The sequence below is a fragment of the Cavia porcellus genome, unplaced genomic scaffold (genome assembly GCF_034190915.1).
Source record: "Cavia porcellus strain 051 isolate PalLab524CR breed Dunkin Hartley unplaced genomic scaffold, mCavPor4.1 scaffold_10, whole genome shotgun sequence".
Lineage (NCBI taxonomy): Eukaryota > Metazoa > Chordata > Mammalia > Rodentia > Caviidae > Cavia > Cavia porcellus.
Window position 1 is genome coordinate 26,550,963 of NW_026947493.1, and position 20,924 is coordinate 26,571,886.

General features: G+C 42.4%; 1 protein-coding gene across 5 annotated transcripts in view; it reads right to left on the reverse strand.

Annotated features, from left to right (window-relative positions):
* Atxn7 (ataxin 7) overlaps nt 1-20,924 on the reverse strand; it is a 148,645-nt gene that overhangs the window by 33,430 nt on the left and 94,291 nt on the right. For 4 of the 5 annotated variants that reach the window (XM_063257139.1, XM_063257140.1, XM_063257141.1 and 1 more), the window contains one exon: nt 15,706-15,810. In XM_063257139.1, the coding sequence (XP_063113209.1) occupies nt 15,706-15,810 (105 nt within the window). Of the gene's footprint in view, nt 1-1,332; nt 3,224-15,705; nt 15,811-20,924 lie in introns of those variants that run through there. The other variant, XM_013143949.3, reaches the window with a different exon arrangement.

The following is a 20,924-nucleotide window of genomic DNA, read 5'->3' on the forward strand; positions in this document are numbered from 1 at the left end:
CAGTACCACCTACCAGGAACGCTGTCCATCACAATCCCTGCTCCTCCATCCCCAAGTTTTGCAACCTTTTTCATATTAGCTCACTCTGGATGGGAGAGAGAAAAGCCAAAGATACTGAACAAGGTAGTAACAAGAACATCACACTGAGAGCTAGGCTACAAGACCTCTCTCATTGAGCACTCTGTTGATAAGGAATGACTGGTTAATTAATTAACAGCACCAATGTTTTCAATGAGTTTACAGCATTTTTTTTTTGAGACAGTTATCTGCTCTACCTGCAGGCTGAGGATGTCAACAAATAAAACACCAGAAGTGACATGCAAAAATGAAACCAGAAACAGCAAAATTAAAACTACTTGACAAGAATTCTTAAAAAATCATAATCAATAGCATGTGATTAAAGGCTTAAGACTGATTTTTGTTTACAATCCTGCAACTAGAGAGCTAAGTTGCAACCCCAGTTAAAAACCACACAGTTAAGCTCATTACTGCAGGCGGCATGAAATTCGAATCCAGTGACAGAACTCAGTTGTCACCTCACTTCCTGCATGAAGACAGAAGGCATGAGATAGGTGAAGAGTGGGCTGGGCTCCACAGGCCACCTTCACAGCATCAGGAAAAAAACTGTCTTTTCTGGTTGTTGGTCCATACTTACATTTTCATACACTTTATTTATATCACTGAATGACTGCCTATGGTGACTGCATTTTCAAGTTGCTCTTCCTCCTGACAGCGTTCTGTTTGAAACTTTGCTGTAGATCTGAAGTATCTGACAAAACAGCTTTCAAACACATTCTACAGGAAACACTGCGAACTGCCTGTCATAAAACCTCACTTACCACAAGATTTAAAAAAAAAAAAAACAGTTAAAGAGCATTACAGTGCTCCTCCATTTTTAGAGACCGATGTGACCAACGTGCTCCACTTTGAGATACGGGAACTGTTTGGTGCAAACCTCAGCATTTTGTTGAGTTAATAGCAAACTCGTCTGCATTTGAACTTTGGCCAGATAGCTCAAATGACATTTCAGAATGGCTCCTGTGGACAGCTTGCAGCAGCTAATCCGTCTTGCTGCGATTACCTACGCTGATCCCCCACCTCCACTCTCCAGAGCTGCCTCCCTCCCCCGCCGTGAGCAGTGCAGCCCTCTAGGCCTGCTGGCAGGGCAGGAAGACTGCTGGGCAGGCGGAAAGAGGCCTGCATAAACTCTTCTCAACTCTCCTCGGCCCTGCAATAATGTTAGCAAGCCCTAACCCACCTTCTTCTGTGGGCTCATCCCCAGCTGGGCCCCTAGCCAAGCCCAGCCTCTGGAAACTGCCTTGGAAAACTCACCCAGTGGAGCTTTCAGCTCCTGCGCAGAGGAAGTGCTGCTCTGGAGAGGCGTCCTGTTACCTTCCATTCACAGAATTCGGCTGTGCTTCAGTGCACACTTGCTACTGCAGGCTTGCATCATGGTTTGAGTCTGCCCACCAACTCCAAATATGCTCCATGTTTGGGCTTATGTAACATTTGCTACTACTGTAAAAAGCACTTGAATTACAAAGGTCCTGGCAGATCAACAGAAAACAGGGGGTGGAGTCTAATTTCATCTAATATGGTCATACAAGGCGTCCTGGCCGGTGTAAATGAATCCTTCCATTTGAAAGGCAATTTGCCAGAACTGGAGGAGCCCGGAATTTATAGATCTAACCTGGTAAAATGTGAATGACTGACAGCCTAATTTTTCTGAATACCTTTAAAGTGGCACTGCTACTGCCAAGTAGATAGGAAAATTTACACAATTAATTATAAAACCTACATTTTATGTCTCAGAAGATCTAGAAGTCTTAAGGTTAAAATATCAACAGCCTTTCTCTGTGTTTTATTTCCCATACACTATCTATGCTCACTAAACTTAAAAAAAGTTTGCAATACACACTTTTCCTTCTACATCTAGTAACACAAACCTTGATCCACTGTCTGCATATTTTCAAAATATGTATCATTTCACATATTGCTGCCTCACCAAAATTTAGTGTTTGATCACTGGAAGACTAAAGCTGAGGATTTTCTATGCTTTTGATCCAAATTTGCTCTAAGTGGTTCCTTTTAAAGTGTCTTGCTGGCCAGTCTCTTACCTATCTCAGCACTATCACCCTGCCCACTTGACAAGGACTTCCTCCTCCTGTCAACAGACAAATCTCACTGCCAAAAAGACACAGAGATACTGCCAGCTGATCTAGGTTTGAATAATAATGAGCAGCTCAGATGCCTGCAGACCACAACAGACACTTCTAAATGTGAAAAGGGGGCAGGGGAAAGAGTACAGAACCCTATCACCCTACATAGAGTATCTGCCAAAAGCATGAGTTATATGCGTGGAAATTATTTTACCTGGAAAGCATAAGGAAAAGATTGGAGGCATGGGAAATGGCTTAGAGTGGACCAGACATAGATTCTAAACCCGACTCTGAAACATAGGAACAGTAGCAGCACTGCTTTTGTTTTCACAGCAGGCACTCATTCCAACATGCCTGTGATGCTTAGACCAAGAAGTACTGAACCCATCTTCCAGATTTCTGTTTTTTTCTTTCTGAGACAGGGACTCGATATCACTTGAGATTGGCCTTGAACTCACAAGGGTCCTGCTACCTCAGCCTCCTGAGTGCTGGGATTACAAATTTGCACCACCATACCTGGCCCATCTCCCACATTTGTCACAACCTCAGCCATGCTCAACTACAGTGGCTCCTGTAACACACTAGAAGTACATAAAGGATGAGCCATAAGCAGATCTTAGGAGCATAGGGCAGGGATAGTTCTCCCCAATCTTTTCAAAAGTTAATTCAAAAGCAGAAATAAGGATTTTAGGGAAAAGTTCCTTTCTGCACAATCTGAATGTAACAGGTCTCAGTATTACTGTTTACTCCCCAGGGGTATCTGAAGAAGCTCCATGAAGCCATCAATCACAAAACAGACTGGGAATGAAAGGTCTTTCTCAGGCCAAGCCCCGGCCCCATACCCCTGCACTCAGACCAGCCACTGGAGTCTTTCCAGGGCTCCCAGCACAAGCCTCTCTGCTGTTCCTTCTAAGCACAGTGAGCACTAGTAAGGGGGAAGTCATGAGAACCTGCGAATCCAGACAGTTTCAGGAAGAAAGTTCTGTAATCCCAGAAAAAAATCACATTGACCTTTAGCAAATGTTCTCAAACACCACAAAAAATTAACTACATATAATTACATTTGATTTTATATATAAAAAGAAATAATTCAAACTTATTTTTAACATTCACATCAGGAAAGGGATATGTGGTAGACAAGGAAAATATAATTTCATACACTAAACATATAGGCACAAAAACTGGAAATAAAGCAGCTCAGATGGAAGTTTTAAAAACTCAGACATGCCTCTTTCAATGTCCTGAATAAAATGTACAAGCAAATTGTTCTGCTTAGAAAGTATTATTTTCTTTAAATCATGTTAATATTCTATCCAAATAAGATTTTGATACTAAACCTAAAAATGATTGCTCTTATTTAGGTTATGTGTTTGTGATCATATTTCTTTTTTCCTACAAAAATTATCATACTGAAAAGGTTATAAACTAAAACATCATTGTAATAGAGTAACACCCATGTGCCTTGCAGATCAAAAATCACACTGGCCATAGTTTGAATGGCTGCACACAGAAATTTTACTCTTGCGCAGAGAGAATCCTAAAGAATAATCACATGAATGAGTTAACTCAGCAGCAACTATGGGGCAGTGAGAAGTTGGGGAGAGAGGTAGAGTGCAGTCAACTTGCAGTCTATAGAGTCTTGGACTTCCGGGGAATAGCCAATGAGGAAGAGACTCGTCTTGACCAGCAGCTGGCATGGAATGCAATGCCTAGCACATCTTTAGTGTTCACCAACTGTACCGTGAGTATAACCAAGGAAAGCCTGGAGATTACATATCATTTGAAGAGAATCACAGCAGAATCACAGTAAATCAGAAAGAGGTTCATTACAAAAATTAGTCAAATCCCCTACAAATCCTGGGATTTCCCAAACTGAAGTCCTGAGAAGCAGAAGAGGTGCCACTGCTCTGCAGGGCAACACACTGTTGGCAGTGGTGGAACACTGTGTTCCCAGCACTAGTAGTAACCAGTTCTCCATGTTACAGACACACCAGCCTCACTAACCCCACTTCACTGTCTCAGCAGGCCAGGAGAGTTATAATTGGCCTTAATTGGCACTTACAGGAGCTTTAACATTCCTTACCTGCTGCCAAGGAGCACATGAAAGGGGAAGAAAGTATTTTCAAACTTGGAAATACCAAACAATTCATTCAGCTGAGGTCCTGGAAGCTTGCTGTCCAGAATCAGATTAGTTTCACCAAGAAACGTTGCTCTGTTATTATCCAGTGCTCATTAGGCACTCAGGATGGATTAGGAGAGGTGGGCGATGAAGTTTCAATGGGACAGCACCTCAGAGCACATGCTGGGCTGCGGCCTTCTGCGGCAGGCAGGCGTCTGCTCTCACAGTGGATGGGCCCTCAGGACTCAGCTGCACCTCACGTGTATACAGCAGACAAACAAAATGTCTCTGTAAGGCCTGATTCATGCGGGCTTCGTGCGAACCCTGGTCTGACCTGAACCAAGTCATTCTTTTACACAAAAAAGGAACACTGTCAAAAGGCAACCAATTGCACAAACTGCAAAGAAGATGGTAAGATCAGAAATAAAATCAGTCATAGTTTTTCCTTGGCCCTATGGTTAATTTCACCCACAAATGTTACCTTGTGGGAGGCTCCAAATTTTTCAGACAAGAATTTTGGCTCAAGAGAATTAGGCTTCTTCCCTAACGTAAACTCCACACAGCATGAAGCGCCTGTAATTGCTTATATGAATATTTCTTTTAAATCATCACTCATTTTGGAATATTATCCAGTTTTAGAAGACATGTGCTATAGTAGTAGTTTTTAAAAAGTTTGTGCTTCTCTGAAAAATTTTCTTCAAAATCAAATTAAAATTAACCATATGGGTGACATAAGGAACACTGAAAGAGGCTTTAGAAAAGTAAATAGAAGCTTACAAAAATGAATATAGCACCTACTTCTGGTAGAGAAACTTTCTACAGGGCTGGCACAGGAACACAGGGTGGGGGACGTGTTGCTGTTTTGTTCACAGGAGACAGAAAGTGAAAAACAAAACAAATGTCCACAGATCCCTGGCTGAGGAAGCTGCAGTTCGGCCACAGCTTAGGAATTCTTACCACTAAAGAGAGGGGACTTGTGCCGGCCAGCACAATTTCCACGCAGAACCGCTGAGTACGCATGCACCGAAGCGCACGTGACAGGACCCATTTTCCGTAAAACTATCACCAAAAGCTCCTACTAATGAAACTCACGATTGCCTGTGCCTTACAGTTAGGGGCATGAGAGAAATGTAGAAGGTAGCTAACTCAACGTGCTGAGGAACACAACTGTGTGCATGTGTGAAAGTTACATTTATGTACTTACATAAAAATGTGACTGTATATTTAGCATAGTAGTGCTAATCAAAACATCCACAAAGAAACAGGTTTAATACCTTCTTATAAAAATTCACCATGGAGGGAGGTGAACAACAATTTAAGCAACATGCAATTCTGGTGCTGCACCAAGTACTCCCACTCTGGTTGTGTCACTCTGTGTGGTTGCTGGGCTCAGCCCTCTGGGAGCAGGTGGCACGCCTGAGGACAGCACAGGAGAAAGCACACTGGGCACTGGCCAAACCACATCGCATCTCTCACGCAACTATGACTTATCACACCAGAAATCCCAACAATCAGCTTAAAATATCGAGAATGAGAGCAAGGAAATATATTTAATTCCAAAGAGTATTTCTGATTTGAAGTAAGCAAAAATTAAGAGCTCTATCTTGGGTAATTAGGGGCTTTCTGTTTGTATTTTAACTTATTTTAAATTGATATAATTTCTCTGATTTTTTTCCCAAACATAAAACTACTTTGAGGTTTTAGAACTGCTTATTTATTGAAAATAAAGTGTAGACAAACCTGAAGACTAAGACTTTTACACACACCATGAGGGATGAAGAGGAAAACAGCAAAACCCAGCCTTGTTCTCCTCCTGCCCGTCTCCCAGCCTGGTTCTGTGCTGGCAGGAGTAGCCATTCAAACCAGGTGGGGGCGCTGCGGCATAACACGCCCCCTCCTGGTCATGTGTGAGACCGCAGCCTAACAGAGTTCAGAGGAGGTATGTGTCTCTGTCAACACACAAATTAACCCAGAAAAGTGACGGTAACAAAAACCCCTTTTTCAGCAACTATAACTAAAATGCAGATTTTTATCTTGAATATTTCTTTGGTATCTGAAGCACAGCTATTCTACAACAGTTTGTAATTTCTCTAGCACACAAGATAAAAGTGACGCTGGTACATATCAATTATGTATACGTCAGTCTAAAAAATATTAATTTACTGTGTGAGTCTTCACATAGACAATCAATACGCTGACATATGTGACGAAACTCGATAGAAGGAAACTCTTTTAAAAGCAATGCATACAGAAACAGCACTAAGGTGGTGTGGTGGCACAGGCCTGGGATCCCAGCACTCCTGGCAGCTGAAGCAGGAGTTAGCTCCAACTTAGCCTGGGTGACTTAGTGAGAGACCTTGTTGCAAAATTTCAAACAAGGGGAGAGAAGGCTGGAGATGTAACTCAGTGCCAAGACCTTAGGTTCAATCCCCAGTACCAGGGGATAGAAATGGAACACTAAAAATCTAAATGTCCACTGATATACAATTGGTTAAATTAATTAAAATACATTCATAAAGTAGAATACTATGCAGTCTTAAAAACCAAAATAAAATAACAGCATCAATAGAGACAGCATACATTAATATGCAAGATAGTTAAAGATAGATTATGAAGAAAGGAAATTTTTTTTTTTTGGTCTTTTTTCTTTTTATCAGTACCGGGGATCGAACTCACAACTGCCTGCTTGCAAGGCAGGCGCTTAATGCCGCTCAGCTAAATCCCCAGCCTCGAAGAAAGGAAATTTTTAACAAATTAATTTTCCTGTGTGAGGGGAAATTCTGCGGGTAAATACTGTGCAGTCCAGAGTTCAGTACCATTCCAGGGGCATATACATATATCAGACTGTAATTCTACCGCTGGCTCACTATTTTATAATGTGCAGCACATCACTACTTCAGTAATAATAGCAAGCCAAAACACACTTTTTAAAAATCAGAAACCTTTCTGATGGAGTAGGGACAGAGTGCAGGGCCTTATGATACCTGCTAGGCAAGTGCCTGCCACAGAGCTATGGCTCTGGCCTTCAATAAATTCTTGTTAACCAATGAGCTCATGAAAAGTCCTAGGAAAGTACATACATTCTCTTTTGTTTCGTGGCTTTTATGACTAGGTTACTCCTCTGCTGAAAACCAAATAAAAAATAAAAAGAAGAAATAACCCCAAATGTGGCATTATTGAAATAATTGTTTTTCTACCTCGACAATTTTTAGAAAATGTCTAAAGACTGAATGTAACACGTTGAGGCTTATCATTCAGGTCAATGTACCTCATTAAAAATGTGCCCATAAACAAACCAAAAGAACAATTTCCTCGTCTATAAGCTAAAGGAAATCCATCTGGCTGCTTGAGCCAAAGCCCGGCCACCCGCCAGCCATGCTGGTTCTGTACTTCCGGTGCAGACTCCAAGTCGGCCCAGCCCTCCGAGGCCCAGCTGCCACACCGAGCCTAAGCTTTCCCTCTCCACCCACTCTCCCCTCACCGTACCTGCTGCCCAGCAGTAGCTCCTCATTCCCCCCCCATGTCTGCCCACCATGTCCCAATGGCAATCACACTCAGTCGGTGACAGCTGCTCGTGTGGAATCCCCCGGAGACCTTGCGAAGCTGCCCTGTTAAGTCCTGACTCCCTCTAAGGCCGGCAGGCTGGCTGTTTCGCCTGGCACAGGCTCCCTTCCCAACCTCATCCACAAGCCTGCTCTGCACACAGCTCTCACTGTTCCTCTATCCTCAGGGTCTGTACACCTGCTGCTTCGTCTATGTGAAGCAATCCTCCTCCTCCAGCTCTTCGGGCAGCAGGCTCTTTTCCTCAATGAACTCAGTTACCATAACTCCTGGCACAGGTTTTCTTTGACTACCCTCATCCAAAGTTGCCTGCCCCAGCCATTCTTCCTCACACTGTTGCTAGTATGTACCACTTCTGAAATAATCTTATCTCAGTTATTTCATCTTCAACTCTCCACCCTCCCCAGTCAGAATACTAGCCATATGAAATCAGAGACACTGACCTTTTTTCTCGTTGTACAGAGAGAAATGTCTGGGATACAACAGGTACCCAACAGATATTTGCTAAAGACTTGAATCATACCACGCTGATTTTTTTTTTTTTTTTTTTTTTGCAGTGCCTGAGCTGGACTCAAACTTGTAATCCTCCTGCCTCAGCTTCCCAGACTGCTAGAATTACAGGCAGTACCACCAGACCCAGCTTGTTTAATTTCTTTTAAAGCAAAGGCACATACATTAATAAAGGCACAGATAACAATAAAAAGAAAAATCAATGTACTTCATAACCAGAAATTGAAAATTTGCCCCTCCAAATGATATGAGTAACATCAGTTTATAGTCTCCTGTTTATTATACAACTAAGGAATACAGATAAAATTATATTAGCTGGGGAAAGAACAGTTCTTTATCTGGTGCTACTGGATAATTTGAAAAATTTAATTAACACTACTCAACTTATCACAAAGAAAAATATGAACTCACTGTATTCATTTCACATTGTATTACTAAGTGACAAGCTTTATGTCAAACCACCCATTTGGAATTTCCCTCAAGAGTAAACAAACTAAGTCCACCTTGACATCACCCTCATTTCTAAGAGCTCTGTGCCTGGCTCACCTCTGCCTGCTGAAGAAAAGTCTGGCATGGGTCTCTGAAGCGAGAGAAGCTTCTGTGCACAGGCTTCAGTCCATACTGGCCACAGAGGCAAGTACACTAACCATGTCTCTAGAGAAGCTACTCAATGCACTCTAGTTCACTCCAAAACAGAACCAACTCTGGCTCAGGACAGTTACTACGCTTCAGGGTTTAAAAGAGCACAACACACCACAGAGAAATTTGACTATGCTAAATCATGCGTCTGCATACTGTCACGTCTTCAAAATGTTCTTTCTGATGTAACAGGATTACAGTGCTGATCCAGCTACTCCAGGCAAACTTTACAATGCTACCTGAACTTGAACATCTGCTGTTAATGATAGTTTTGTGACATGCGGAATTCATTATATCCTCTCTAGATTTTCTTTTAACTCCATCTGTCCTTATTATATGAAGAGAAATAGGGATTAATAACCAGAAAACGTGGCTTGGTACCTTTCATCTGTGTGAACAAAATTTAATTTAGGGTTTTCATTTGTAAACCAGGAATAAAATCCATTCATGAAGAACAGGAAATGAGATGATATGTGTAAAAGTGCTTTATAAATCATCAAATACCATTAAAAGTCATTATTAGTTTGTGGACTTTTAAGTGAGTTCCAATCCTAAAAAGATTATCACAGAATGTTTCAAAGTAGAAAAGGACACGGACTTTAAAAACTTAGTCTCCAAACTTAACATAGTTGAAAGAAAAAAAAAGAGTATTTTTTAAAATCTAAAACCTAAAGTGAAATAAAATAACTCATTCAGAAAATAACCTTGTTACTTCCCATATCTAAGTCAATCAAATGGCAAAAGAAGAGAGGTTATACATTCCTTACTAAATAGCAGTATCTCTGCTCTGTGATACAAAATCACTTAATTTTATGATGACAATTGCTGGTCATTACCAGGCAAAATGTTATCAACAATGAAGATCAGCCCATCAGATCTCACAAAGTAAAATTTATCTTTTCACTAACAGTCTTTGAAATCAATTAAGCTTAAAAACTGTGAGTTATTTCTCATGGATAATTTACTCATCCTGGGGCCTGGGGTTTAGCTCAGCGGCACAAATGCCTGCCTGGCTAGCCCAAGATCATGAGTTCAGTTCCTCAGTACCAAACAAACAAAAAAACACCTTTTACTCATCCTCTGATGAAAATGACATTTTCATTTATGCTGGCATCTAAAGGAATCAAAACCACTTTAATACACACCCAGGGGGCTGGGGATTTAGCTCAGCGGCACAAGCACCTGCCTTGCAAGCAGGTGGTCGTGAGTTCGATCCCTGGTACTGATAAAAATGAAAAAGACAAAAAAAAATACACACCCAGGAACATTAGGTCTAAGACATGTTTGTGGCTGTTGGTTTTATACGAATCACAATATGTGCAAGTAGAGACAGCTATAAGATCACAGCAGAGCTTCTGGGCAAGCTGCCTTCACACAGCAACGATCCCTCCCATCTAGGAAAAGAGATCTGCGCGGGGCAGAAATCTCACCTGAGGTCTTGCAGGCACCCTCGAATGCCACTCCAGGAGGACCAGTCAGTGTAACGGCGACTGCTAAACAAGGGGGGGGGGGGGGAGACTTGTCTTCCGTGGGGCTTCTGCCCACCAACCTGGAATTCTGCTTCCTAAGTCTGGTATTTCTTAGGGCTAAGCTTGGTCTTCACTTCAGCATCAAAAGGCAACTAAACTCAACAGCTAAAGCCGATGTGTCCCAAAACATTCCTTATATTAAATTACAAGTGCAATGTACCCCAACACCTTTTCAAATCTCCCTCTATTTGTGGGATAAAATACCACACTATGAGTGGTAAGACCTGCTGTGACTACTTATGTACGATCACCAGTATCCAAACAACGCAAGCAGCCTCAGGAGCAGAGCCAGAGCGTGGGCACAGATGTATCTTTATACTTATATTTTTGATAGTAAACAACACTGTGATAAGCAAACTTTACCATGGTGATAAGATTTTCTTCTTCTTTTTTTTTAAGACAGGATCTCCCTATGTAGTTCAGCCTTGAAATTACTAAGTAGCCCAGGCTGCCCTCAAACCCAGTGATCTTCCTGCCTCAGCCTTCTGAGTGCTGGGATTATAGGCATGAACAACCAGGTGTGAAACACTGGTAAGCTTTTCTTTGTAAATAGATTTATTTAAATAAAACTGGTTTGATTTAAAAAATGTAGAGTTGTCAGAAAGCTTTAAAGCTTGACTAACTTTGGGAAAGATGGGTGAGTCAAATGTCACTACTTACTATACCCTGCTTGGAAACTGACTCAAAAGATTAACAGTGGTGTAGCCCAGCTAATCTAAGATAACATTTCTTCAGCTGACATTTGAGTAGGGTTTTAATTATCGAGATTCTGAATGTGTTCTCTGTCCAAGCTGAATTAATGTCACTCATTTACTTCCTCTACATAAGATCACCCTGCTCTGTCTGCGTAACGAACAGTCAAAGAGAGGAAAATTAGGGCACTCTTCATTCACAAACCTAGTGACAATAGTGGAGCACAGGGCGTGGCAAGTGTGCATGCAGGCCGGAGCTCCGAAGGCTCTCAACATCAACCTCAGGGCAACTCACTGGCTCCAACCCCACACTGTCCTCTGCTGCCAGGACCAGAGCGAATATGTAAACAGACCCATATGGTCTATGTGATTCGGCAACACAGGACCAACACTAACTAATTTCTATAGAATGGTGCTTCTTGCCTGCGATACTTGCAATCCTTCATTCTTAGAAGTTTCTAAAGCGATTAATGTGGGCCAGGTATAGTGGCCCATCCCTATAACAGAGGCCGAAGCAGGAGGATGGCGATGAGTTTGAGGCAAGCCTGGGCTACATAGTGAGTTTAAGGCCAGTCTGGACTACACCATGAGACCCTATTTCGAAAAACCAAAATAAATAGATAGACAGATAAAAAGCAATTAATGTGACACTGCTGGTGCATTATTCAAGGATTTAAAAACTAGTCTTTAAAAAAAATAGGGACCTCCTTTGCTGCTATCCCTGCAAGATGGGAAACACTTGAGTCAGAATGCAGCCAGGAACCTGGGGATTTAGCTCAGCGGCCTTAGCACCTGCCTGGCAAGTGTGAGGTCTTGAGTTCGATCCCAGTACCAAAAAAAAAAAAAAGAATGTAATAGGGGTCCCTCCCCCCAAGAGATCAGAACAGGCACCTTGGCAGTGGCTCTTGGGCAGCTGCACATATAGACAGCTCCCTTGATTCAGATGTGTGGCGTATTTTTGGATCCATTGATTCTGATTATATTTCTACATCTGCAGTTATCAGTAAGAAACATCTTGCCCTTAAAACACTGAGTAACTGAAGAGAAACATAAGGTGTGCTAGAATATTGCAAAACATGAAAACAACATCAAGAAAACACAGCGCTTAGGATGCAGATTCCAAAAAGCAAGCAAGCTACACTATGAATGCAATCAGACTGTGAAACCTGGAAATGCCGAAACCACACTAGTCGCTGGCTATCACTGAGGAAATGGAAATTTGGTTAATCATTACTTCCCCAAAAGGTGGCCTGCTAGCAAAAAAAAAAAAAAAAAAAAAAAGATAAAGCAAGTCCTCTGGTTCTGTGGCCAACACGCTCTTCATGGGGTCATAACAACCTTACCAGTAACACTAACTTACATCTGCAAGGCACAGTAATGTCCTTCACCGACCTGGCAGCAGGGCTTTTAAAGGAACTTTGCTAGATTACATAGTAGTAACTGGTCATTTGTGCATAAGTCTCAGACGAAAGCCAGCACCATTTGGATTCACAGAAGACTATGCACACATTTTCACCAAACAATAAGAAGGTTGGGCAACCCCCTGGCCACCCCTTCTGTCTCTCTCAGATAGAAGCTTATAAAAAATAAATAAATAAAAAAGAAGGCATAGTCCCCCCACCCCTGGCAGGTAGGTAGTTCTTAATACCCCAACCTACACAATATAGATCAACCAACTTTTTTTTTTTTAGTACATGACCAACCAGTGCAAATTCAGTCTGGACAGTGCAGAACTTCAAATTCTGAGCAGTGCCCATTTCCTGGATAGGGACCTGTCACACAAACCCTTCCCGCGATGCTGGCCTTCAGCCTGATGACCAGGCAGACAAAAGCTCCTGGCAGCAGTGCTGCTCCTGGCAGCAGGGGTGTTTGGAAGTTTAGATGGATTAAACACAATTCTGACTCCTGGAATTCTCAAATTACAGTGAGTTTACAGGAACAAAAAGTCCAGGAGCTTCTGAACCTTAGCAAACAGACTGTAACAGCCACTTAAGATTCTGAATGTAAGCAACGTTTTGTACTATTATTACCTACAGAAAAAGAGAACACAAAAATTACCCTTCTAACATTTCCATCAAAAAAGGGCAAGGTTTCCATAAATACTCTTCCTTATTGCAACCAGTCCTCAAAACTAGGAGAGACAGGGGCCAGGGATTTAGCTCAGTGGCATAAGTGCCTGCTTGGCAAGCACCAGGTCGTGAGTTCCATCCCGGGTACCAAAAACAAAAACAAACAAAAAACCTAGAAGAGACAGTGGCAGCACTGAGACCTCCCACCTCTCCTCACTCCAGGGTCACAAGGCACCTGCCTCTCCTTCATGAACTTACTCACTGCCCCTACCCACCAGCAATCCATCACTGAGGCCTCCAAGCAGGTCCTCTCGCCCGCCCCAGGAGAAGCCCGCAGCAGGCACTTGGCCCCTATCTTCCTGCCAACAATGCTCTCCTCTTTCTTCCTTAACATTTCCCCTCTCCCAGTGGCTGTCAGTCACACTGCGCTATGGACTAACAGAAATACGATTTTAAAACATCTTCCCTACTTCAACAGTGATATTTGAGAGGGAAAAAGGATATCCCAAACCTCCATAAAAATGTACAGTCAACACTGTGAAGTCCTCCGCTAAGAGGCGACGGAGGGTCTGTCTGCTAAGACAGTGTCCAGAAAGAAGTAACACCTCATGTTTCCTCTCACGCTTCCCTTCTAATGCGCTCTACGGATCAATTCTCTGAAGTACTACTAAGTCACATCAGCTTGGCTTTCCACAATCTGCAACACGTCTCCCCCGACACACGAAGGGCAGGGGACTCGGATGGGCAGCCAGACCTGGGAGCTGCCTGGCTGCCTTTGCACATGGCTTACCCGAGTGTGCTCTGCCCAGAAATGGCTCTGGGTGGCTTGTCTCCGACAGCCTGGAATTTCCTGCCTCTTAGCATCCTCATGTCACCCTGTTGCCACTCTGGGGCCACCAAATATGATTTTTCAGCATACAAACTGTGCAGTCACATATGGCAGCCTCTGTGTATTTCCATTAAAATGGTTCCCATGTTAGGGGATTATAGATCATTAGACAAATATTCTCTACGTTTTCTACAATGGACATACAGTCTGTGGTTAAACACTGGGGAAAAGTAGCTATAACTCATTTTAATGTTGAAATGATAATACTGCTTTCTTTAAGACTATGCTGCTTAGAGACGCATTAGGAAGTAATCTGTGCCTTCTCATTCTTAAGGTCCTAACTACTTTATGACTTCAGGCACCTTCCTATCTAGGGCTACAGCTTCATCCATCTTCTGTCCCCTTATTTCCCATGTCTGTTATGTGCTAGTCTTTGTATTAAGGGCTTACTGACGTTATTCCAGGTCAGTACACTCAGGAAATTATTATCATCCTTGCATCATAAAAAAGGAAAACAAGATAGGATAACTTGCTCAAGGAAGGAAAAAAAACCCCTAAACTGTAGTTCTTATAGTTACTTGGCAAACTTCTAACGTGAGCCTCTGACAATCACAAGCAGAGAGATGGCAACTTATTATTCATCCTTGTATTCACATGGATGCTTTCCCCAGAGGCAGCTGCTCACAGGACCTTTTCATGATTAAAAGTCAGGCGCATTCTATTCCTTGGGGTAAAGGATGGGCTGTTGATTCTGATGCAGTCACTCTTAAGACAACAGCAGTCCCAATATAAACCCATGCATCTTCCCACTATGCAGTGGCCCCTGCTCCTGGCCATCTCCTGCCTCTAGACTGCTTTTCCTCTTCTCTCCAATTCTCTTCTTAGCAAATCAACCAGATGGAGCCATACTGCTCCCTTACATGAAACCCTCCAATGTTCCATGCTGCTCTTCATGCTGGCCTGGCAGTGAGGCTCCTTCTTGCCTCCTGTTGCTGGATTCTGGCAGTCCTTCCCTCCCTTTACTAAGCCCCAGGAGCACTGGCCTCCCAGGCCTGGGAGCTGGCTCTTCCTCTGCATGGCAGGCCCTGACTCCAGATCACTGCCTGGGCCGCCCTTCTCATTTAGGGCTCAGATCCAAGTTGCCTCCTGAGATGCTTTCTCTACCCACTCCAGAAAAGTCTACTGTTACTGTTTCAGGCCTGAATTTGGAAGAGCAATGAGGAAATAACTTGAAACTTTAAAAATAAAGGCTGTCTTTACACCTCTACAATGTGTAAGTTAATTTTTAAAACCCACTGAACTCACTATAGGGGCCTAAGAAGGAAATGAATCTGTAATTACAGTGATAGAGAATTTCGAGAGAGATTTTATAAAACATGCTTTCCCTAACTTAGGTTAAAAACCAGAAAATGTGAATCCCCTTTTCAATAAAAATTAGAAAATATTCGACATCTGACAGGTATCAGCCCTTTCTATAAATCAGCCCATTTCCTGTGAGGGGAGCTATTATGTCCTTCCTGGGCAATCAATGACCTTCAGTTTAATCCTGCTTTACTTTTTACCTTCTATCAGTGGTTTTTAGATGGTTAAGCACTTACCATAGTGTGATTGAAATGCCTGCGGTTTGACAACCTGATTACAGTCGTTACACACCACCAAGTAGAAGTCATCATGGGCTGGACAGAGACCAAAAATCGGCATGTCTGCAACAAAGAAACAGAGCATCTCTCATTTACCTGGTCCAGACTGAGACGAACCCACTGGAGGAGTAACTTTTCTAAAGATGCCACCTTTTCAAAAAGCACACGAAGATAAATATCACTCCAGTTCAAAAGCCCTTGATGTGGCATACTATAATTAGGGGGGAATCAAAGGTGGCCAACAGAAAGATTTTTAAAATAAAATGGGCCAAAAATTATTTTGGAGTGTTACAGACAAATATATTAAAATACAAAGAATGAACACCACTTTATGAACTCTATCAAAGCTTATGGGAAAGTGGTAATTCACAAAGCTGCACCATCTAATGCTTTCAGTTAACTTTCCATTCTATTCCCATCATCTGATCCCTGAGTCTTAATGAATCAGCTGAGAAAAGGGGCACAGATGTCATTGCACAGTAAAATCACCAGTTTTACCAGCATATACCACATTGAAAATTACTTTTAAACTTTTTTCTAGGTCACTACAACCCCTAGTTCTTTTGCTTACATACTAATGCCACCATACAGAGACATCAGAACCAAGCAGCATTTCACACATCAATCAACACTTCGGCTACCAGAGGGGGGCAGCAGATAAGACATCAACTTAAAATGTAAAAGTGAAACTAAGCTATGTGCACCCATGAAAATTGAAAGTAACTAAAGTCCAACCATGTCCTAAACAATTATTAGCAACAAGGCAGAATTGGGCATGGCGGCCCAGGCCTATAATCCCAGCACTCTGGGAGGCTGAGACTGTGAAGCCTAAGTTTGATCCCAGGGTGGGCACTTAGCAATTTACTGAGACCCGGCCTCAAAATAAGTAAATGAAATCAAGGGAACAGCTAGGGATGCTAGCGCATGTCTATAATCCCAGCACTCAAGAGGTTGAAGCAGGAAGACTCAGAGTTCCAGATAAGTCTGGGCAATATAGTGAGTTCCAGGCCAGCAAGAGCTATATAGTGAAACAGTGTCTCAAAAAAATCCAAACTCTGGAATGGAGCTAAAAGCTTAAACTTTACATCCCTGGCCCAAGTGCCATGGTTTCAAAAAGAGAGGAAAAAAAGACCCTAACAGCTGATTAGCCTCTGCTTTCTTTCACAAAGGTTTCACTTCACTTTCTTCAACCTGTGTAATCTTCCTGGTTAAAAGAGAGAAGAGCCCTAAGAAAATGCCAGGTGATGATAATCTCCAAAATCTCAACTTACTGACCTAATGCCTACAGATAGAGATAGCTCAGCCTTTCCTAAACAATTTGTTACACCAAACTGTAGAGAGCTACAAATCTCTGATAGGAGGACCAACACGATTCTGGATGTAGCTGCAGCAGTGAGCAGTTTCTATCTGCTCTTCTCTCATTTTCCCCTAACTTCAACCTACACAGGTGTCATTTTTCCACACTCCGCCAAGGAAGCAACTGACTCACAGCAAGATGGAGTATTCTGTCTACAGTCAAGAGCTGCGACTCTACGCTGATGCATATGATATGTTAACTCTGGTCCTCTCTGAAGAAAAGAGGAGCGATCTCTGGACAGATCATGCAGATTGCAACTCCAGTAGAGGAGGACGTCAGTGCTAAACACCTCCAACTACACAAAGTGATTAGATAATGCAAGGAACTTCTAACAGACTGCTTATTTCTGCATGTAAGCTTAACTATTTAACGAATAATAAGAGCCAATGTGCTTTTTCCCTTGAAAGCATGCCCACACTAAGTTATATATAGGATGTGTGGGAGAAGGGGAAAGGTTATATCCCATGCAAGGGTATAAAATAAGTCATTTTCCGTGGCTACTGGTTTTTGACACATTTCATTCTCAAAAATAAAAACAATAATTTATACTAAGTTTTGTTATATCTCTATACAAATGCCTAAAAACTATTCATAAGGAAAAATCTAAGACATAAAGTGGCATTACATCTAATCTACAGCTATAAAGTCTGCAATGTCTATAAATAGTAAGCAGTTTCATTAATGAAATAAATTCAAATTAGTTTTATTAATTGAAGAGTAGTTAAACCACATTATGGGCTGGGGATTTAGCTCAGCAGCATAAGCACCTGCCTTGCAAGCAGGCGGTCGTGAGTTCGATCCCCGGTACCGGGGGGAAAAACCATCTTTATTTAGTTTTAGTTCCTATGACATGCTGGTTTGTGTAGTTTCTTATAGCATTTAATGACAAGCAAGACTGTTTAAAACACATCACTTTGTCAGATACCAGACAGTTCTCAGGACTAGCTCACTGCTCCCAAATCCAAGTGTACTGAGCCTTCGAAGCAGTAAGAGCCTGGATTTGCCACAATCATGCTTACACAGAAAACTCTTTTTTGTCCCGGTTTTGTTCCTCTGATACTTGTATGAGACTTATAGTAAACCTAAGAGAGTAAGGGAGGTTCTGGAAGGGGCCAGGAATCTGTACTTCTGTAAACATTTCAGTTTCTTCAATGACTTCAGGTCATTTGCAACTGATAACAATGGTAACAATGAGAACCACAAGGACAATCGATTGACATCTGAGAAAACCACTTGCCAAGTCCTGTGCTAAGCACTTTTTATATGGTTTGTTCCATTTCTTCCTTTTACATTCAGAGCCGATTTTTATTATTAACATATATTAATTGTACAAATTAACAGGATACGCTGTGATGTTTCCAATGCGCCCATGTCATGCATTCACCACGTCAATCTTCCCTTCCACTCTCTTCCCTTGCCACAGCCATACCTATGTGTTCCTAACAATAACCCTACGATACAATCCTCATTTCACTTCTAAAGAAATGAATTTATATAACAGCACTTAATGAGAAGGAAGCACAATCAGGACTCAGGCTTCTGTGACGTATAAATTCAATTCTTAACCTCTAATGACTACACTGCATCTTCCTACATAGCACATGACACATTGTCATATATACATGTGTAACACACACACTCAGTGGAAGGAAATGTGGTATAGTTAAGTCTAGTTCATGGTTCCCTATGAAATCGAGTTTCTGGTATAAAAATATAAAGCAACTTTAATTTTAGCTTTCTAAATTATTTGCATTCAGATATCCAAATTTGGAAGCAAGTTAGAGGATACAAAATAATTTAAATAAAATATCTTCTGCAAAGAACATTCCAGAGACCTTAGCAACAGGAATGGTGTGGAATATAGTGGCAACAAAAAGACATGAGATAATTTGTGAGAGGCAGTATGAAGGGTTCTGAATATTTTTACAGCATAAGTTCAAAATTGGCCCACCCACTGATTAACATATGATTCTTACCCAAATGCAGAAAAAAGTGCCAATGTAATAATAGTCATTATTAAACAAAAGTTTATAAAATGCAACTTAAATATGTATCTTAGTTATGTATTTGAAAATAATAATAATAAAGTTTTAAAATTACACTTAAATTTTATTAATTGGAAACTCATTTGGGTGAATGGACTTTTAATGCTGTGTAAGCCCTAACACTTTCTCAGGAGTTGGGTCAGTCTTAGCTCCTAAAGGGAGTGGCCACAACGTGCTTTGGTAACCTCTGGCCAGCATACTGAGAAGGACTGGGTTTAAGCACTTGGACACATGAGCACACATATGCTGAAGCTCCACAGTCCCACGAAGAAGGAGACCCCTACGGGAAACCAGACGTACAGCAGTAGTGACTGTATGTAGTTAACTGTGATGCTGCGGGTCTCCATTTTGAAGACCAGGCTCACCAACAACAGAGCCTGGGTGTTGCAGCAAACCATTTAACCTTTGCAGGATCCTGAATGCCTCTCTTTTCCCACGTATCTCAGACTTCCACATGCCAGTGACTCCTACGTTTCTATCTTCAGCCCAGACTACCCCCAAGCTCCAAATGCCTGCCAGATGCTGCCATCTGGAAGTGTTACGTACTCAACACATGTCTAAAGATCACTGCTGTTGAACCTGCCCTGCTCCTCCCCTTTTTGAGTATACGATACTATTCCTCCCTCGTGGCACCTCTGATCTCTCTGACCCTCATCACCTCCAGACCATCACCAGGATCACTCAGCATCACTCCAGAATCCCTGTCTGCTTCTCTCCATTGCCCTGAGCCTGACTACAGGGTCTGACACCAGCACTCCTCTCTGGACTGTGGAAGAAGTCTCCTAGAAGGTCTGCAATCCCCGCACAAGACGTCCAGAGTGATTACTTACTGCTACCAGTTCCTATCACTGAGGAATTCCCCAGAGGCATTTGCAAATAAAACCTTAGTCCTTAGGACAGCCTCACAATGCATCTCTTCCCTCATTCTCTACTCCTCTCTCCTTAGTTCACTTTGCTCCAGGCACTCACACCTCCTCTTTCCCCAGACCCAGAAATCTCTTTCCCAGCTGGGCTCTGCCTTTGCCTTTCATGAGATGCCCGGCATCTCCTCACACATCAGGTCTCAGCTCAGCATCCTCTCTTCAATGGGCTGCCTGCTACCCCCTTAACCCCTGCTAGCAGCTGTGTACCACTGGGATTTTAAGTAGATTAGCTCAAGAGTGGGCCAATCTCTTACTCTGATGCAAGACAGCTGTGACCTTGGCCAAGTGCTGTAATCTCTCTGAACCTGTTTCTTCGAGTGTCAAATGCTGGTGATCAGTGTGTTCTTCACTGGCTATTCCACAGCACAGAAAAATGCAGTCTCGGAAGGGGAGGTAGCCCTCTGAAGGCTTACTCAATAGTCTCCCATGACCTGTGAGGTAAATGTCATGCACTGCATTGCGCTGGCCAGGAAGCTAACGCACACAGGTGCTGAGATTTCATAAAGGAGCACAAGTACAGCCAAGATCTGAATCCAGGTCTGCTGGACTCATAAACCCAGACAACTTCCAGTGTTCTCCTCAATCAGCCTCCTCTAGGCTAGGCTCAGGACCACCGCCTGAGAGCAGGGTCTGGGGACCTCTGCTTCCATGTCTCCTTCCACAGAGCTTCTCTTCCACTCTCCCACTCCCGAGATCAGATTGATCTGCCTGTAAAACACAAAGCCGCTTTTCTACTTCAAGATCTTTCTGGCTTCAAGGTGGAGCCGGGCCCCTAACATGCTCTGTAAGCAAGGCCTACCCAGCATGTACTCTAGAGTCAAGTAGTCTCAGCACTCAGAGAACTTGCCTTGT